Genomic DNA, 21,057 nt, shown 5'->3' with positions numbered 1-21,057 from the left:
GGGTATACGTTATAATTAGCTCAGGTAACTAGTACTACTTAATTTCTATGGTTTTGTATACAGGAAATCTGAGCCCAACTATGACGTCCCTGTAATTTTTGTTTTTTCGGTGAATTTCTAAGGTTTATTTAATGTTTTTCCCTTATTATAATGTCCCAGTAACCTTCGTTTTTTTCAAATATATATATATATATATATATATATATATAATTTGTTTAAAGAAAAACACAAATTCGCTTTTCTTATAAAAGTTTATTTTTCGAAAATAGGTATATAATTTTTTCTGCACAACATGTAAATAAAAGCAACACTTAAAAGAGAAAGATTACACCTTGCAGAAAGGGGAGCCTGTTTATTTTTTACTACCATTTGTTTTGCCTCTTCCCCGTGAAGGGTTTGCTTTTCCTCTGACCGCTGAAGTGGCAGCGCCTCCTCTTCTCCCAGAAGGAGATGGCTTTGGTCCTATAGTTTAAAAATAAAAAAAGGCAAATAATTTAATCAAAAGAGCATGGGAAGTAGATTTATGACAACACATTGACCACACTGTACATGTGTTAGTTCAAAGATCGACATAGGTGCAAAAACCAATAATCATTTTTTTTTATACATACAACCTGAAAATTACTAATGCTACAAATCATGGAAATTTGAAAATCCTGCTGCGGGTAACCATTTCAATACAAACATCTAGTCACTGTCATGGGATTTGGTTCTCAGCAGTGCAATTTCGATAATCTCTCTCATAGAGAAAGGAGAACTTCAAGACAATTTGTTACAGCGAGGGGTAAAACCACACCAAGAAACCACTCACATTTATGTAAGGAACAACGTGGCAACATTTCACTTTACAACTACGTTTAACCTATTTTGGCATATCAGAGTATGAAAGATAAGAGGCAAGAAGGTTGCACCTGCAAATATGATGACATTTTAACAGATTACAGTTCAGTCTTGCCACCAGTCAATTGCCTGACATTGCCCATTAGGCCACACAGTTATAATTTATCCAGATTTAAGCAAATAAAAAGGTTAAATATTGTCTAGTGTTCTCCAAGGATGGTTAAGCTCATGCTGAAAATGGTTGCATGTGTGGGCCCAAATATAAAATAACGTTCATACGTGTGAAGCAGTTCAGTGCCACTGAAAGAAGGGAGTTCAAGCAGTGGGGCTCAGAACAGATACTGCCTTTCTGTACCAGGAGTTCAACTGGCATGTTTTCTATGATGATACCTACCTATTCCAGAATAGTCACCTGCTCCTCTCCATTACTCAGCAAGAGGACTCCCAGGAGCTGCACCCCAAAAGTGGCTGAGGTACTACCCTGCTCGAACATAGAAATGAATGGAGATAAGACTCAAGGCTAGCAGTATCCAACGAGAGCTCTAGAAGTTGTAGGGTTGATGAGACTGATGTGGCCAGAAGCAAAAGCTTGAATGTGATTGAGGGGATGAATGAGTGCATCAGCCAGACCAATGCTCACAGGTACAAGAAACGGAGCTAACTTCAATTCCCACAGAAGACCACTCTATACCTTTTTGTTCAGATTATCGTGCCCACAGGGCAGGGGTTTTTGAGTTAATGTGCATGTACACTGTTTGACTTGGCACTCTCTGCAGGGTCATCTCCAAAAGTTTTGCCTTATCCCTCCTGCTTCTGACCCTGTATATTGGGCTGTTGGGACTCTACACAGTTCACCACTGCTAACCAATGCTAAAGTGTTCTCTCCTTTACACTTGTTGAAGTTGGCTTACACCCAATTGGCACGTTTAATTTACTTGTAGGTCCCTAGTACAGTGGTACTACAGGTTCCCAGGGCCTGTAAATAAAATACTAGTGGGCTTGCAGCACAGATTGTGATACCCACTTAAGTAGCCTTTCAAAACACGCCCCAGGCTTGCCATTGCAGTCTGAGTGTTTTTAACTGCCATTTTGATCAAGCAAAATAAACCTTGTGTCAGGCCTAAACCTTCCTTTTTAATATATATGTCACCCCTACTATATATAAATAAAACCTAAACGCCCATGGAGCATTGCTTTTTTAAAGTTGGACATATACTTTCAAGTTTTATGTGTCCTGGTATCAAAAAACTCCTTAAAACGTTTTCACTACTGCAAGGTCTACCTCTCCCATAGGAGTACCTTATAACATTTAATAAATGAGAACTTTTAATGAGGAGCAGGTAGAAAAGCTGAGCCTGGTCTCTTCAGATTTCTAATTTAAAACCCTCTTTAATGGTAAAGTTCTATTTTAAGTCGCAATTCTGAAAATGCCACTTAGACATTTGGACTTTCTTGTCCCAACGATCACCCTTTAACGTCACAAAGACTATGCCTCTGCACAATCACAAAGGGTTTAACACTAGTCTTTTGTGCCCCAGACAAGCTGGGACCAGGGCAGACAGAAAGGAAATTCCAGACACCTCTGTAGGGGGAGTAGCCTAGAAGCTTCTCTAACTTCATAGTGGGGGTCAAGTATAAATACTGGACCCTCAGACCCAACTCCCTCATATCACTTCTGGGCCTGTGAAAAACTCAGGAGGACTGCTCTGCTGCAATGCTGCAAAGGCTGCCCAGCTTCTCTGCCTGTAAAGATAGCTCTGCTGCCTGAGGGAGAAAAACTAGACCTGCACATTGAACCCAGAACTAATAGAGTGACTCAAAGGGCTCCAACACCCTCGTACCCTGCACCTGGACTCTACCTACTATGAGTCCTAACCCCCCCAAATGGTGCCTCCCCTGCACTGGGCCACTGGAAGTGGGGATAAAGGTGCTCTGCCATCCTTGCTGTGGCCCCCATCAGCTCCTCATCAAAACCGATGCAGTGATGCAACTTGATCACTCCACATCGCTCCTCGGACCCTTCACTGTGCACCCAGGACAAAAGGTATAATTCTCAGTGGGCCTAATTGGTCTGTCTATTTAGCTTGTGCTCCATCGCGATCGGCTTGAACTTGTGACTTTGTCCGTGTCCAAAGTGACCAGATTACCACATTTGGCACACTGTGCTTTTAGGCACTATTTTTATCTTAATCTTTAAAATTACATATCTGCAGTCCTACTAATTGATTTTTTTTATATTTAGGCACCAAAAGAATTGAGTTAATTTACTCTATTTTTCTTAATTAGTGTGGGACTTTTCTTGTATTGTGTTTTGACTCTATTACTGTTTGAGAGCTTAATAAATATTTTACACGTTGCCTCTAGGTTAAGCCCGATCTAGGTTAAGCCCGACTGCTTTAGTCCAAAGCTACCAGAGGGTTAAGCAGAGGTTAATTTGGTGAGTTTTTGTAGTTCACCTTACGAAGGAAGGTGGCTGTTGCTTGAGAAGTGCTCACACTTTCCTTAACCAACAACCCAATTTTTCACATACGCTAAATTCTTATGACCAATTCTCACAATCGGGAAATAAACAATCCTTCCTAGGGAAAAGGAAATTGCCAATATGTGAGAAAGTCAAAGTTTACAGTTAACTTAAAGATTACTAAAGCCTGAAACAAGTTAACTCGATAGGCACTACTATGATTTGCATGCTGAATTTTCAGGTTACTAATAAGAACAATGTATGTACACTGAAACTTAAAATAATGTATCAACACATTCTCATTTATCCAGAAAATTTGACAAACTCCCCAAACCCTACTTGGATACGACTGATGGAAAATAGTTCTTTAATCTGCACAACAGAAAAATTGCGCACCACCTGGAAATAATCAAGTGGTATATGTGATGAAGGAGAATCAAAAACATTAGGAGGGCTGCTTTGCGTTTTCATGAACAGTAGTTATGAATAACCATATACACAAAGTAAAAAAAAACAGAATTACTAAGTCAGTAGGCAGTCATTATGCAATTGTCCGTCATTCACACTGTTTCCACTCACCACAGCTTACAACATGGCCAGTTGGTCAGTGCATCAGAGTCACTGCTTCCTTTCTCTTCGAGTGAAGCCATTCATCCTAAGCAAAGACTCCTCATCCACAGAAAAAGTAGTCCTTTTCAGTACCAGATAACTGTGCGCCAGTTTGGGCTTTTTGATGTATTATTGTTTGTTTTTACGTATTGTAACCTTTCTGAGGGTGTGGCATTTCCCCAGACACAGCTACTGGGCTCTCGTCACCTCTTGCAGTACCTTGCGTCACGCACACAGCTTGCGGCAGGTGTTAGACCTGGTATCCTTGGCGTGGCTTCCCTGTCTTTTTGCCTCAGCCTCCTGTATTTTTGGACCGTGCACTGGATTTAGTTTTTGCCGCACTCCGAGTCCAGTGCACGACCTCCGACATAGGCCCTGCTGTGAGGCTGAACAAATCAACACATCATGTGACTGTAGCTGAAATAGAATCTACACAGTGTCTGTTTGCCGACTCTGCATGGACATCTAGTGCGATCGCAGATTGCCACACATCGCACCTGTGCGGAAAGTTTTTGGACGCATCACCCGCAGACTAGAACTGTCTTGGAAACAACGCATCACTTACCCCTACAGTTGGGATTCGACGCATCACTTCTACATGCAGCAGAACTGTTGCATTGCCTCAAAGAATCAGGAATGGAAGCATCGCTGGGTTTTTCAACACTTTCCATTTTACACATTGTGTAAAATCACTCATCCATAGATTTCTATGAACAGAACTGCTTTAAACCTTTTAAAAGTCATATTTTGAATTGTATATGTGGAATTTTTGTCTTTTTTGGTCTTGTTTGGTTTAGATAGAGATACTTTTCCCCCCCAAATGTGTGTGGTGTCCATTTGTAGTGTTTTCACTGTGTTACTGTGTGCCTGGGTGCAAATGCTTTACATCTTGTCTTTGGGATAAGCCTGTCTGCTTGTGCCAAGCTACCAAGAGGGTGAAGCAGGGGTTATCTAAAGTGTGTAACTTCCTTATCTTGACTAGTAAGAAGGGTCCGTACTTGGATAAGGTGCATACCTCTGCTAACTAGAGAACCCCAAATCTAACCGCGGCCATATTTTAAAATAGGCTGTTTAACCCATTCCAAATATTGTCGCCCTGGCAAGCACAGGTGCACGGAAGAGCTCTCTTTTAATGAGCTTTCAACCTAGTTACAAAAAAGGATGCCTTTGCATGCAAATACACATGAAAGAGGAGGCTTTGTCGAATCTTATTGTTACATTTGTTTACAAAAACATTCAAAGACTTCACCCTGTGGGTGCACAACCATTTTTTTTTCCAGTACGTTTTTATTAGCATTTATAAGAAACTACAGTGCATTATTCAGTACAACAGTTGACAGGTGCTTCAGAATAATATTACAAAGTTCTGCCGTCCGTACCTCTATTCATACATTGTTGGCTCGGTATGCCGAACGGACCAAATGCGAGAGCATTGCGCATTACAATAAATCACAGTATTAGCGGAAGATTATAACATCAGGTGGTCAGATCTCTGGTGTAAGCATCGTAAAATTCTGATTGCCTAGTGATACAGGCTATGATGCTAGGGCGCAGAGCCATGGGTCATTGCTTTAAAACTCGTTCTCCACCAAATCGGGCCAACCTGTGCGATGGCACCTCTGTTGTAGCTGTTGTCAATATATCACTAACAAGAGAAAGAAACAACCAATAGGAAGGGGAGAAGGATGGGGAGGGGTCAGCAGGGGAAGGGGAGATGATGTGGCAGAGGGATGCACAGTGGTACCTTAACACTCTTACCATGACATCTTGTATTGCTGGGATGTGCTGCTGAACCTATGTCAGTTACTGTCTCAAGCAATGCTTGGGGCGAAGCCAAGAGTGGCAGTGATGGTCAGAGTGTCGAGAGGTATAGAGTCCAAGTTGCAAAAGGTGCATTAGGGAGCCACGCGGGGGAATCAGTCAGCGGGGATCCAAAAACCCTCTGGATCTGTAGAATGGACGGCATCGTCAAAGATGCGCAAGGCCCGCAGTCGTGGTGGCTGTGGTCTAGCATTCTCCAGACGTCCCAGATGATCCACCAGCTGCTTCCACACTTCGTGAATTTGGTGCCTCGAAACTGCAGGCGCACCGTTAGCAGCTCCATTGCCACTGTGTGCCACAGGCGGGTGAACCATACATTTGGCCCAGAATGATTGTGAGCAGATTTTCAGGCAGTGGGTAGCTTAGTACCCGTTTAATGTGGCTGAGGACTTCTTTCCAGCAGGTGGCCAAGAGAGGGCACGACCACCAGATTGTGTATAAAGTGTAGTAGCACTGGGTCATTACCTTATAGGGGGACTCCTGCTGGGGATGCTATGGAACGTTTTCGGGATGTCGCGCCAAAGCAGTGTCCACTGAGTGGGGGTAATGTCAGCATCTGATAAATCTTGCCATTGCTGCTGGTATGGGTGACAGTTAAGGGGTTGTGAGTGTCGGAGAATTTGATATATTCGGGAGATTAATCCCTTGGAATTGTCGTATGTGCCCGCCAGCTGCTCAAACGGCGTAAAAGGTCGTGTGGCTATGACAGAGAGGACCCCTGTATCCAGTGCCGGAGTTGTATATATTGGTATCTCTCCTTCTCTGTTAACCTGAATTCCTGTTTTCATTGGACAAAGGTTTTAAAGCTATCCCTAGGGATAGGTCTTGTGTCGTCCTACAGCCCTGGTCTATCCAGTTTACGAGGTAGAGTGGGCGACAGGCAGGAGGGAATTGCGGGTTGGGGGCAATTGGAGTGTGCAGAATGCAAAGGAGGTGAGGCCTCAGCGGACAGCCAGTTTGTCCCAGATCTCCAATACCGTTTTGGTAGGGACCGTCATGTAGGCGCTGCGGGGATTTGCCTCGCGAGGAAGCCACGCCTGGTCCCAAACAGGGCGACATGTAACTGCCCTGTCCATGTGGAACCATACCTACTCGCTCTCACAGGCAGGCTACTCGGGTATAAAGCGAAGGTGAGACGCCAAATAATATTCCACCAAATTAGGGCAAGCGAGGCCACCCTTTTCGCACGGGAGCATTAAGATTTTGCTAGAGAGTCGTAGTTTCTTCCCTCCCCATATGAAGGTGACTAGTTCACGTGGCAGGCTCTGGATTTAGTGTTTTGGGATGGGCGTCGGCAGGGTCTGGAATAAGTAAAGTAACTTCGGGAGAATGGACATTTTAACTGTATTAAGACTCCCCAACCCAGAGAGCGTCAAAGATCTCCACGCCTGTAGATAAGCCACAACTGAATTTTTATATCCCTGCCAATTAGCCTGGGACAAAGTAGTCAAATAAGATGTCAGGTTAAGCCCAAGATATTTAACCGATCTGGTCGCCCATTGGTAGGGGACGAGTGCTTGCAGGGTCGCAATCTCAGCGGGCGGAATCGTGAGGTTGAGAGCCCATGACTTCGAATGATTAATTTTAAGCCCTGGGACTTGTTCGTACAACAGGAGCAGGGTTTGGACCAATGGCATTGAGCGGATCAGGTCAGAGTGAAAAGTAAGTTGTCTGCAAACAGGGCAATCTTGTGCACGACGCCCCCGAGGGTGAGACTGTGGATATCGGGCGACTGGCGAATCTTAATAGCGAGTGGCTCTATTACGAGGGTGAACAATAGGGGTGACAAGGGGCAGCCCTGCCTGGTACCCCTAAGGATGGAGATAGCTTGTGTAAGTTGTCCGTTGACTCATACCCTGGCATGGGGTGAAATATAAGGAGCCATAATGCGCACTATCATTTGTGGGACCAGTCCTACTTTCTTCAAGATGGCACTGAGGAACCCCCAGTCCATCCGATCAAACGCTTTTTCAGGGTCCAGCAAGAGCAAGCACGCAGGTATCTTCCAGTGCTTTGCCTTCCCGACCAGGTGCGCAACTCGGCGCAAGTCAAGCAAGCAAGTCAAGCAAGGGGAGAGGGGTTGGCCTAACGGTTAAGGCGCTCGACCTCGGACCTGGGGAACTCAATTCGAGTCTCGGTAACGACGCCAAAAACCCCCTGTGATTCTGGGCAAATCACGTAATCTCCCCGTGCCTTAAATGAAAGTGTGTCCTCATGTAACGTATCTGGTTGCTATGTAAAGCGCTCTGATAACTGATTCGGTTCGGTTCAAGTTCGCGCTATATAAAACTCTCAAAAAAAAAAAAAAAGTCTGCGCCTTGGCGTTGTTGAATAAAGCCCACCTGATCCGGTTCAATGAGGCCAGGTAAGTGTGCGCTAAAGCGTTTGGCAAGGATTTTGGTGTAGAGTTTGAGATCTGTATTTAACAGGGTAATGGGGCGGAAGAAGAGCAGAGCGTGGGGTCTTTCCCGGGCTTCGGGATGAGAGCAATTTCAGCCATCGCCATTTCCGCGGAAGGCCCATTTGTATCTGTGAAAGAGTTAAAAAGGTGTAGCATATAAGATTGAAGTTGTGGTAGGAAAGCGCAATACAACGAGACTGGGAACCCATCGGGGCCCGATGCTTTGTTGAGGGGAAGTTCCTTAACCCCTTGAATGCTCATGACGAGCGGAGCTCGTCATGAGCCACGGCGCTCCGGTGCTCATGACTAGCTCAGCTCGTCATGAGCCGTGGAACGCTCGCATGCGGGGATAATTCCCCTGCTGTGCTGAGCGTTCCACAGGAACGGGTGTGATTGTGACGAGCTGAGCTCGTCATGAGCACAGGAGCGCTGTGCCTCATGACGAGCTCAGCTCGTCATGAGCATGTGAGCGCCCCCCCTCCACACCAGCCCAGCGGGGGAATATCCCCCGCCGCGAAGGGGTTAAGAGCGCTAGCTAATTCCTCTAATGTAATGGGTTCCTCCAATAGTTTGGAGTGGTACTCGCTCAGGGGGTCCCAGTCGCAGGCTTCTAAGGCGGCCGATATTGGACCCACAGCAGGCACATCTCGTGCATAGAGGGACGCATAGTAATGCTTGGAGTTTAGCGGATTCTGTTGTGACCCAAGGCCCATCCTCTAGCTTTAGTTTAGCAAAGTGTGCTTTGGCTGCGCGTGATCTCAGACGGCGTGCCAAGACGGTACCCACCCTATCCCATCCGTCGTAAAGAGCGTGCTCGGCCTTGTTAGTTCTGTGTGCCCTAAGTTGTTGCCTGAGTATAGGCAAGCGCCTCTAATGCACCACAAGTGGGCGCTCCTGATCTAGTTGCTGGAGCGTTTTGATTTCGCACGCGAGTTTGTTCTCGTAGAGGCGGGCCTCCCGCATCCGCGCAATGGCAATAGAGGGTGCCGCGAATCGTTGCTTTGAATGCGCCCCATAGAACTGAAAGCGGCAACTCCGGGAGGGTGTTAGTTTCAAAATAGGACGATAGCGGTCTGGATTTCCGCCCCGTCCACCGGATCTCTAAGGATGTGAGGGGGAAATCGCCATCTAGTAGGCCTCTAGGGACGAGAAAAGTGATCGTGGATAAGTAATTCTACATGTGCGTGGTCAGAGATGGAGATATCGGACATGGTGGCTGAAAGTGGATCTTTAACCAGAGAGGGTGACACAAAGAGATAATCAATGCCTGAATAGGAGTGGTGTGCGTGGGAATAGTAAGAGTAATCACGGGTCTCGGGGGAGTGGTACCACCAAATGTCTATAAGACCCAGAGCAGTGAGGCATTTTTTCGTTGCTGCCGACATGGCGCCCACCCTGTGAAATGAGCCCCCGCTGCGATCTAGGCTTGCGTCCCACACTAGATTGAAATCACCCACTACTATTAGGTCTGAGTTCACATGTGCTATATGTTCTCGGAGGATCTTGCGCAAGAAAGTGTCTTGGCCCTGATTTGGTGCGTAGATGTTGCAAAGGGTGAGTGAGCGTGGCCCCAACTTGACCACCACTTCAAGAAGCCTGCCCTCAGTGCCACGGATCACCTTAGAATCACCTTGGTGTATTCCCACCCGGCAAGGGATAGCTACCCCCGCTGTCCTGGTGGGCGCCGAGGACTAAAACTGGAGAGGAAAGCGTGGATGTGACATGCACGTGACGTCAGCCCTGAGGAGGTGTGTCTCCTGCAAAAAAACAATGTCAGGGTTTTGCAAGAGTAAGTATCTTCATATTTGGCGCCGCTTGTTGGGGGAATAGGGTGCAGAAGTCACCTATCGTCAAGAGCAAGAGCCGTCTCAGGCAGGTGATCCGAGGAGCACAGTAACCACTGGGGACACCTCCGTGTGTCCAGGTGGCTCCCCCGCCGTGTGGATGGGTGGAAAGGGAAAGGAGGGGGAAGGGATAAGGACGAACATAACAATTCAAATAGTTTTAAGGGCCAACAGGGCCTATTCCAGTTCAGGGATTAGCCAGGCGCATAGGCACAGGCTGTCCCAGAGATGTCACTCTCCCAGGAATAGGAGTGGGGGTTGGTCATCGCGTTGTGGAACAAATCTATACCTCTGAACCAGAGCCCAGGGCCGCCGCCTCTTTAGTTTAGGCTAGGCCTCGATTGACGGAGTCTCTGGGGCGTTGAAAGGAATGGTGAAGCGGCTGCAAAGTGATGGTCAGGGATCCACCCAGAGGTAGAAGATGAACATTCAGTGGATCAACAAGCACAGGGTTGAGTTATTTGTTGACAGATGTTTGCGAGCCTGGGGGCGACGGGCAGCCCTCAAGGTATCTTATTGTGTTGGATTATGTCCTGCTTTTTTTGGGATGATCTGCTGCGCTCTCGGGAGGATGGATGCCTGGCATGACGTACCGTGGTCCACTGTGGTTTCAAAGGGACTCTGGCCTTTGGAGGTATGCGTGTGGGACTTGCAGGGGGAGCGTCAGGGATTTGAAGTAACTGGGCCGCCTCTCTGTATGATCTCCCACTGGAATATGAGAGCGACTGGGTGCCCCCATTGGTAGCGGATGTTAAGCTCCCTGAGCTTGTCTGTGATGGGTCGGAAATCTCTACGGCGTCGAAGTGTCATGGGGGCCAGATCTTGGAATAACTGAATGGGTGTGCCCTTTCACAGGATCTCAGATGTGTCCCTAGCCGCTTTGAGGATGGCCTGCTTCTCGGTGAAAAAGTGGACACCCGAGTCAAGATATCAGGGACGAGGCCAGGATTCCCAGGCAGTCCAGACACTCTGTGTGCGCGATCCAGGGCAGGGAGCGAGGGGTCGTCATTGCCTCGGTCGTGAAGTAATTTAGCCACAAAAGTCATTATGTCGGAAGCCCCCGTATGTTGTTCTGGCGCCCCATATTTTCCAGGTCCTCCTGTTTGATCTGCAGGTTGATCTGTTCTTCCAGGGTGGCGAGCCACTGCCATAGGTGTTCCTGATCTTCCGGACGGGCGTAGAGGGTCTTCGCAAGGTCATCCACTCATCCACCCAACTCCCCAACGTCTTTCCGGAGCTCCTTGACACATGCCTGGACCTCGGTGCGCAGAGATCCTATTTCAGATTTAAATTCCTGCATGAAAAGAGTCATGAAGGATTGCTTAACCGGCTCCGAGGGGCCTCCGGCCGCCATTGTTGCGTCAGGCGCCGGTACCGATCCTGCCTTGTTCCACAGGGCCATGACCATAGTGTCTTTGGAGGTTGTTGAGGGCTCTTTCCCGGACTTAGAACGGGTCACATTCAGTGACTGCTGGTGGCTTTCGCTGTAGATCGCGTAGAAGGTTTTGCCCCACCAGCCGTTGTCAACTCCCAGCCGTGGCCTAGTTCCCGGTCACCAGGTTTGCAGCAGGAGAATACCAGTCCCAATGGCACAGTGAGGCGGAGTGCTGTTTCAGAGGCCTTGCAGGAGCTATCGGCCTCTAGGGCGTGAAGGCCACAGACAGAGTAGGGGCCTGTCAGGTCGACCTGTGGTGTTGCCACTCAATGAGCGTGGAGCTAATGCGGCCCGGGAGCTCCCCTAGCCAACAAGGAGGTGTCCCCGAGGCGGACTGTAATGCGGTGGCTACTACAGTGTCTGGAGAAGGGCAGTGCAGGGCTGCAGACCCTCCGCTCAAGGGACCAGCTTGGTGAACATTTGGAGTGGAAGCCTGTGAGTCTGGTGGTGGGGGTGTATAGAAACCGACCCTGGCGGGGCAATGCAGCACTGGATTCTGCGCCGGCTCAATAGGATATGTAAACTGAGGCCCAGACCCGCAGCCCGGTCCCCCTCTAGGTTATGTCCGTTCGCCGGCTCTCACCAGGGAGAAGGAGTTATGTTGGGCCCTCCAAGTGGCTTAAGGTCTCGTCGTCCGCCCAGGGTTTTCCGCCAGCGGTGTCTGTCTCCCTACGCCGGCTTTCTATTGTAGGTCCAGAGCTCAGTTGGGGGTGCAAAAGGTACGGGCAAGCGTGCAAGAGGCCCCAATTAGAGTCACCTGTAATGGGGGGTTCGAATGGAGAGCTGCGCTCTGGCAGCAGGTAGAGGACTGTCTTGATCTGTGTGGCAATGCGGGCAGTGGGAGGCAGTAGGGTAGAGGGTGCCGCCGCTGGGGTGTGGGCGAGGTCCCAAAAGGCCAACAGGGAGACTGGACAGCAGACGGCCCGAGTCGTGAAGGAATCCCCCTAGCGGCAGCTGCGGCACCCCCCGCCCCCTTAGCTGTTTGAGTTCTGTTCTGCTGCAGCCCTCCGCCAGCGGCCGGTCAGCACTGCCCAAACGAGGCCTGCGACCTTCCAACGCAGCAAAATGGCGGATGCACTCTCGCTTTTTGGTGCCGATTGCTCCTCCGTCAATCACTGGCAGGCTGGCCGGGACCCCGCAGCTCAAGGCTCCCTTCGGCGTTGTCCCGGTAGTCTACGGTGATCACCTTATGCGGGTCTCCACCTCAGTGCCTCAGAGTCTCCGATGTAGACTCACACAGGCCAGGCAGCGAAAATGGCGGGTAGCCCTGCCGGAGCATATTCCCGCCCGCCGTCTTGATCTGCTCCCCCTCTGATCACTACAGAGAGATATGGGGCTTCTGCAGTCCGAGGCTGCCTCCGATTTTCCTACGGTCTGCTCCTGCTTCCCCACGGTGTTCACAGCCTACAGGGTCTCGCTCAGACTTCCTCCAAAGACCCCTTGAGTGGTTCCGCGTGAGCCAGGCAACCCAGGTGGCGGTTGCCTCTCGGGATGCCGTGCTGAGCGCCCAATCAGGGGTGGTCACAATCCGGTGACTCAAGGTCACCTCCGAGCCCCAATCCAACCTCCCAGGCTGTGGAGCTTCACCACCGCTCACAGGAGTCACCCGTGGCGGTGACTGCAGAGACCTGTGGTCTGGGTAGTTAAGATGGCGGATGCTCCGTCCGGGTCTAGGCCGCCCGCCTTGTTCGGCCCGTTCTTCCTCACCACTTCACGCCTTGCAATAAGTGCCCCAGGTGTTCCGCCAACCGTGCCTCTCCAGCCGGGAAGCGTATGGCACTGCTGCCTTGCTGAAAATTGCTTTAGACGGTGGCCCGGAGCTGAAATGGCGTGCGTCTCACTCCATTTGCAGTGAGACAACGCCCCCTTCAAACTTGCATCTTTTAATGTTCTTAAGAAAGCAATTCCCAAAAAATATTGAGAGATAACGGTCTGCATGTACACACCAATATGTGCACACGGCTCCCATTAATCGATATTTTTGTGAAAAGGTTTTAAGAAAACTTTAAAAACACTGTCAGAGGCGAACCTAATGGTCTGATAAACCAAAGGAAAGACCTACTGGTTTTGCTAATGCTTGTTTGAGAAGCCTCAGCATCTAGCAGTTCTTAATCGATTAACAAGTCCGGAGTGGCTTTAAACCACATAAGGTAAGCTCGAGATGGTGAACTGCATATTTGGCGAAATAACCGTTGTTACATAATGGTTAAAATGTGCTACTAGTAGGATCTTCCACTAGTGCTTAACTGGAACCAGATTACACTGGTACACATCTGCTCCTTACACCAAGCATACATTTGGCTCTTTACTGAACTAGTCATGTAAAACTATTTAGCATTGGTTCTTGCTTTGTACTTTACACTTCTTTGCATTTTGGAACGCTACACTTTCCACCACTGGCTAAGCATGAAACATTCAATTTTGATAATAAAAACTTTACTCATATAGCGTTTACTTGTCACTCGCCCTCAAGGGCCTCTCTCGCGTGGTTGGCAATTTGTCACCTTTTAACTACCTACCTTTTCCTTTTATTGCCATGGAGACTAGGTATAGCCAGGGCAGTAGCAGAAATATCCAAGAACAAGCCAGGATTAGTCGCTCCAACCCATTATTGACACCATTGCTCAATATTGTCCCACAATAGACAGAAAACAGTCTAGTTTGCAGCGAATGTTTTGGTGAAAAGTGAATACAGAGAAATATACGCCACTGGGGGAGGTAGTGATTAAAAATTGAAATATATTTTGATTTAAATCTGTTTTACTGATAATGTAGGAAGTAAGAACAATACAGTATAACCCACCTACATCCATCGGCCGGTAGTAATTACAATGGAAAAAAAATATCAGTAAAATGTTAGTGCTTAGAAGAGAGACAATAAAAAGTCAAATTCGGGGGGGATGGGGGTGGGGTGCGTTAGACGTGCAAGTTATTTGTGGGGGTATTGATGTTTTAGCAATTTGCAGTGTGATCTGTGGATGTCAAACGTAGTATTTGAGGATATTGAGGGCAGGATAATTCACAAAACTCATCTGATAGAAACTGTATACACGGTCGCCACATCTTATGAAAGAGGGGGAGTTGTTGCTTGGCACCCGTGGTCAACTCCCCCATCCCCAGTATTTCCCATATATTATGTAGCCAGTTTGGATGTGTCAGTACCATCTCTGTTCCCCACCTAGCAAGGAGGATCTGTTTTTTTCCCAAGAGTTAGAGTGATTGCTTTGCCTCTAGAGCTCAATTAATAGGCGAGTGGATTAGGAAGGCACAGGAGTATGTAGCTGAGGAATTTGGTAACGTCTTTCTCTTTTTTTATATTTATATTCTTTTTATTAACAACACGAGAAAATATAATCATAACATACAATTTGATCTGAAAAAAGAAGAGGGCAAGAGAAAAGTAAGATAACTACACAAAAGGAGAAAGAGGAACAATCGGTTGTGGATACAGCAGAGATCAAGCAGGAGAGGAGAAATTAACATTTTAGCATTTTAAATTTCATAGTATAACTGTGTTATTAAATAAAAGTGCCCCAAATTTTATCCAATTTCATTAGTGATCGCACTCCCCTTATTTTAGCTAATGCAGATTCCATAGTGTAGATTTCTTTAACCAAAGACCACAATTCCATGATGTGGGGCGGTTTCGGGGATATAAGGTATGGATCCTGTGACACAAAATACAATCCAACCTTGCACTCCTTTCTTTTTCACCGGTGATTAATCCACATATTCAAATTAATTCCTAGTTTCATTTTTTGGTAACGAAGATATCGTGAGGGCATTAAGTGGTTAAAAAACACACAGCTGCACATAGGAACCCAATCACATACGGCAGACTCTTAATATTGAGAGGATCTTAGACATTGTCTATATTACCACGGCAGCATCACACAGATGTTTTAAATCGATGGTTCAAGCGTCATGCATATATCTCAAGTGATGTCGATAAAGTTACTTGAACACTTGATTTTTAAAAGAATAGACATCTCCATCCCTTATACATACACGGTAGTTCAGACGTTTTCGATATTTACTGCATCGTTACCCACGTGATCGGAACCGTGGATATAGAGTAGGGATCATAGAGTCGTAAGACATAGAGCGTCGCACGCCGACAGTAGCGAGGAAAGGGCGAATTCTGGCAAACCCTAGGTAAGAATGCGTATGGAACATTTTCCTATATAAAATTAGCATCGCTACACCCGTTTTTTAAAAATCCTAATATAATGGTCTATTCACTTTGCAGCACAAAGAGAACGCTGACAAAGATTAAAGGTTAGTGTTTACATTACGGTGGTAACACACCCGCGGGCATTAAATGTCGAAAATACGAGACTAGTATCACACGGGGTATAAGGTGAACCCATTTACACGAAAGTATCGAGCAGGACATATTAGATAACGCTTGATATAGGCAGGTACAACTAGAATTATGTGACAGACAACCACATGGGTCATAAGGTGGAATCGAAACATGACCTACTTGTCTACATGTATGCACTAGAACTAATAGTAAGCACGTAACATCAACAGCACCTATGTTTGATTTGATATTGTTTGGTACCAATTATGACATATTATACTGTTTTCAGATATAAAGAAGTCCCAAGAAGTCCCCTGATGAAGGGCTATATGCTTGAAATGCATTGGGCAAATAATGAATTGTTGAATATGAAGTAAAATATTCATGTGAAAGATTTGAAGAAATTGAAAAATCTTCGTTACCAAAAAATGAAAAATGAAACCAGGAATTAATTTGAATATGTGGATTAATCACCGGTGAAAAAGAAAGGAGTGCAAGGTTGGATTGTATCTTGTGTCACAGGATCCATACTTTATATTTACTATTTCATCAATCCAGCAGCTCAGTAGGATTGCAATCCTATGCACCACCGAAGTAGAGGAAAACTTATATAATCAAAACTAACAGACTATACACTTTGAGTGCGGAACCAAACTCCAATTGGTTAGCGGTTTCGGGGATATCCATGCCCGAGCGATAGTCAATTTTGCACATGAGATTAAAATGTTTACTAGATCTTTCTGTGGAGTGTTCAGCATTTGTACATCTAATAGTACCATTGATACAGTAAGAGGAGGGGATCTTACAAGTTTTTGATTCAACACGTTGTCCAGACCTGACCAGAACTCAGTAAGTACTGGACATGAAAACAACATGTGCTCTAAGTCAGCCGCTATTAGATCACATTTAGGGCATTTAGACAGATCACTCGGTGGACTATTTAGGGACCATTTTGATATCCTTTCTGGTGTATAATATAAAAAAACAGGTTGTTTATATTGTTGTAGCCTTAAGCTAGAGGACTGCACTAAATTATTGATACTGCAGAGAGAGGCAGAGATCTTATTAGCAGTTATATTGATACCCAGTTTTGTGCTCCATTTCTCAGCAAGTTTCACACAGTCGTCAGCTTTGTAAGAGTTAAGGCATTTGTAGCCCTCACTAATTATTGACTTAGTCTTGACTGAATGAAAACAGTTCCAGATATCTGAGTCAGAGATTTCCCTCAACTTCATCTTGCGTATAAAAAAATCACAAATTTGCATATACTTGAATCGCATAGCTTCCGTCAGGTTATAGAGAGCTTTAAGTGTTTCAAAATCCTTACAGCCGTCGATACCATAAAGGTCCCGTAAAGTTTTTATTCCACAAGCAGTCCATATATTACCCATTCCGTCATTAAAAATTCCAGGGAGTCCCGGATTGCCCCATAAAAGGAGTTTAGGGTGAAAAAGAGAGGCTTTGCATATAGCCAAAATCATAAACCAAATCTTAACAGTCTCTCTTGAACTTAACCCTTTTGAAGTAGTTGGGGTCATTTACTCTCGCTAAAAACATATTGGAGGTCAGATCCAGCAAGAATAAATGAAAATAATATTGGTTGTCTGGATTAAGTAAGCTACGGAGGCGACCAAGAAAAGTTGCAAAACAATATGGCCTAAAATCAGGAAAATTGAGTCCGCCTTTATGTAATGGGAGTTTGAGTAACGCGATTGAGCGGCGTGATTTCCTATATCCCCGAATGAAGCTACTAAAGATCCCATCGAGCCTTTTAAAAAAGGAATTATTGACATGTAGAGGAATAGACCGAAATAAGTAGAGAAATTTCTGCAGTATCTTCATTTTAATTAAATTGATCTGGTCGATAACACTTAATGGAACCTTGTGCCACTTTTTCAATGTGAGAGACACTTCTTTTAATAGAGCCTCATAATTGAGTTTCATTATTTCATTTGTTTTAGATGAGACTTTGACACCCAAATATGTGGCTGCCCTACATATCCCTTGTATTGATGCCTGTGGTTTATAGTTCATTACTATCTGTGTTTAATTTACGTTTAATTTGTATCCAGAAACCGCCCCAAACTTATTGGCTTCATCAGTTATCCCATGTAAAGCTTCTATGACATCTGTAGAGTGTATGGCGATATCATCAGCATAGGCTGTAATTTTTAGAGAATGAGGGCCGGATTTAAAAGGAGCTATTCGATGTTGTGTCTGTAAAGCGTAGAGAAATGGTTCCATAGAAAGTGCGAACAGCAAGGGTGAGAACGGGCACCCTTGCTGAGTGCCCCGGGATATTGTGAAGTTAGGGGACCATCATACCAGCGTAGCTAATTTTGGCAGTTGGGTGGCCATATAAAGCCTGTATCCACCTTAGATACTGGCCTTTAAAGCCAAAAGTTGTCATTACCGCCCAGAGATAATCCCACCCCACTCGGTTGAAGGCTTTCTCAGCGTCCAACAGTATCATACCGAGTGGGGTGGAACCTCTCTCTGCTATATCAAATGCAGTTATGGCCATATTTGAATGGGCTGTTGTATCTCTGCCCATAACAAATCGGTGCTGTTGTGATTTGACTCATTTCAGAATAAAAGGAGCCAATCGTGTGGCCAAGACTTTGGCAAATATTTTGGCATCCGAATTAATGAGTGAAATGGGTCTGTATGACCCACACTCATTGGAGTGAAATGGGTCTATATGACCCACACTCATTGGCAGGTTTATTATTTCTTAGAAAAACAACTATCTTGGCAGTATCCCAGGAGCTCGGGGCCTTTCGACTCTCACCAATTGAATTAATTACCTGGCAAAAAAGGGGGAAGTAGTTCATCAATGAATATTTTATATTGTTCTAATGGTAACGTGTCCTCCCCAGCGGCCTTACCCGATGGTAGAGAATCGATTGCGAGTCTGATCTCCGTCATAGTGATATTCTCAGACAGTTGATCAAATCCTTCTGTTCCTCCATTCTTTTTTATATTAATATCCAAGTAATTTTGTATGTTAATTGGGCTGGGATGATGTTCTGGAGTATATAAGGTTCTATAGTAATTCACAAATTGCTCCAATATCTGTACGGGCTGGTTAAAAATAGTATTATTAGGTCCCTTTATAGTCTTAATTAGTGTTTTGGCTTTGTCATCAGCAACTTTATATGCCAGAATTTTCCCAATTTTATCACCGCTCTCATATTGGGAAAATTGATATTTGTGTAGTTTAGCACTGCTTTTTTCTCTAAATGTAGTTTTCATAGCAGACCTAAGATTCACTGGATTATAGCTCAATTCAGCAGTAGTTTGGAAGCCTTGACGTAGGGCTTCTGCCAGTTGATTTTCTAATGGCAATATGTTAGTAATCATAATTGTAGTCGCTTTCCTGCGCTCTGAGTTCTATCTCCAAACAAACTGCTGCGTGAACCCCCTTATACTAGCCTTACAGGCATCCCAGACTATGGTGGGTAAAGTGGAATTACGATTTATTTCAATAAACTCTACAGGGTGTTTCTTGAGTTGTAGAATAAACTCGCTATCTAATAGTAAATACCTTGTAAACTAAAATAGCCCAAGTCCCTGATTTTTTTGTGTGATATTAAAAGCAAGAAGAATTGGGTTATGGTCTAAAGTGACCCGTGGGCATATCTCGATGGAACTAGTGTCTAAGATCTTATCCGAGACCCAGGCCATGTCTATGCGTCAACATAGCTTATGAGGTGCAGAGTAATATGTATAACCTGCTACATTAGGATATATTATTCACCAAATATCCTTTATGTTCTGTATGCGCCCTATTTCTAGAATAGTGGCTCGTGACTTACGCATTCTTTGTGAGGCTCCCCGCCTAGTGGTATCTAATTCGTAATTCATTATACAATTAAAGTCTCCCATGATTATAAGTTCTCCTTCCCATTCCAATAATTAAATGTTTAACCGGTCGAAAGTGGAAGGATCATCTACGTTTGGTCCGTACACATCACAAAAAACATATTTGCAATTTTCCAGAACTAATTGGGCAATAGCCCATCTTCCCCCCTTATCTAGAGCAGTTTTAGCCACTTCTACTCTAAGTTGTTTATGTTTTAAAATAGCAACCCCTCTGACTGAGGCATTTAATGCTGAGCAAGTTATTACATCATAACGGAGTTGCCCCAGCAGCATCCTATCTTTGTGGGAGATATGGGTCTCTGATAATAGGACTAGATGTGGATTATACATTTTCAGCTCCTCCTGGACAAGTCGCCTCTTGTTCCTGCTGTTAAGGCCTGCAACATTCCAGGCTAAACATCTCAGCCGATACATTTCATAAGTATGTTACCTCTTTCCATTCTTACAAAAAATTTAATTATCTCCCTATTTTTGGATTTAGCAGATCTCATTCGCATGTTATTTTAAAAAATGTTATCCCCTCACAAACCCGTCCACCAACACACCCACCCATCCCACCCCCCTCCCTCCCTCCCTCTTGTCCCTCAGGGGGGAACACCCCTCTATATTCTGCTGCCACTGTTTGGGAAGCCTTGCAGAGTAGCAGCATCGGAGGCCAACCCTGCAGCCCTGCGGTACAATAAAGAAAAAAATAAAGTTTCTATAGCAGTTTAATAAAGAAAGAAATATATATATTTTTTTAATTTAAGAGAAGAATATTAAAGAAAAAATAAGCATCTGGACTTAGAACATCATAGACATTCTTCATATAGAGTACTAGGCTAACTTATAGAGTTCTTGCTCAGCTTCCCTATCGCCTGTAAAGAAATGTGTGGCCACCCTTGATTACTTTAACACCTTGAACGCTATGGGGATTTTTCTCCTGTGCTGTAACTTTACAAACACCATTATTCATGACGAGCTGGGCTCGTCATGAGCGTAGCAGGAGGCTACTGCATGACGAGCCCAGCTCGTCATGAGCGTGGAAGGGGTTAAGGCAAGCTGGCTCCTGAAGGAACACTTGACCCCCTAGGGATTTAAAAGGATCTATAAGCTGACGAAGCTTTCAGCGTCTTTCCATCGTACCCTTACTTAGATTGGATCGGACAAAGAAGGAGACATTCTCGGTTACAACAGGAGAGTTAGGTCTAGCTTTCAATGAGACTGCCTGTCTCAGTAGAAAGTTCCCGAAATAGATCAGGAGGGGGCGAGGGAATTTACTTTCTTTGTTCCTTTGAGTTAAAGGCAGTCTATGAACTCTTTGAAGTTGTGAGTCCCAGTTCCAGTCTGCCAAGTTTGGAAAAGCCTTCTGGAATAATTTAACTACATACGCCCTCGGGTCTGACCCTTCTGATCCTTCTAGTATACCAAAAAGTCCGAGATTTTGTCTACTTTGACGGTTCTCCATATCTTCCA

At 45.4% G+C, this 21,057-nt stretch overlaps 1 protein-coding gene across 2 annotated transcripts in view; it reads right to left on the bottom strand.

Annotated features, from left to right (window-relative positions):
* Window positions 1–237: 237 nt before the first annotated feature.
* VRK1 (VRK serine/threonine kinase 1) overlaps window positions 238–21,057 on the bottom strand; it is a 288,098-nt gene continuing 267,278 nt past the window's right edge. For both annotated transcript variants that reach the window (XM_078660130.1, XM_078660131.1), the window contains exon 13: window positions 238–462. In XM_078660130.1, coding sequence (XP_078516256.1) covers window positions 353–462 — 110 coding nt within the window. In that variant the 3' untranslated portion in view covers window positions 238–352. The remainder of the gene's footprint in view (window positions 463–21,057) is intronic.

Source organism: Lissotriton helveticus, chromosome 9 (assembly GCF_964261635.1).
Source record: "Lissotriton helveticus chromosome 9, aLisHel1.1, whole genome shotgun sequence".
NCBI lineage: Eukaryota > Metazoa > Chordata > Amphibia > Caudata > Salamandridae > Lissotriton > Lissotriton helveticus.
Note: the sequence above shows the minus strand (reverse complement) of the source record. Positions and strands in the feature narration are given on the sequence as shown.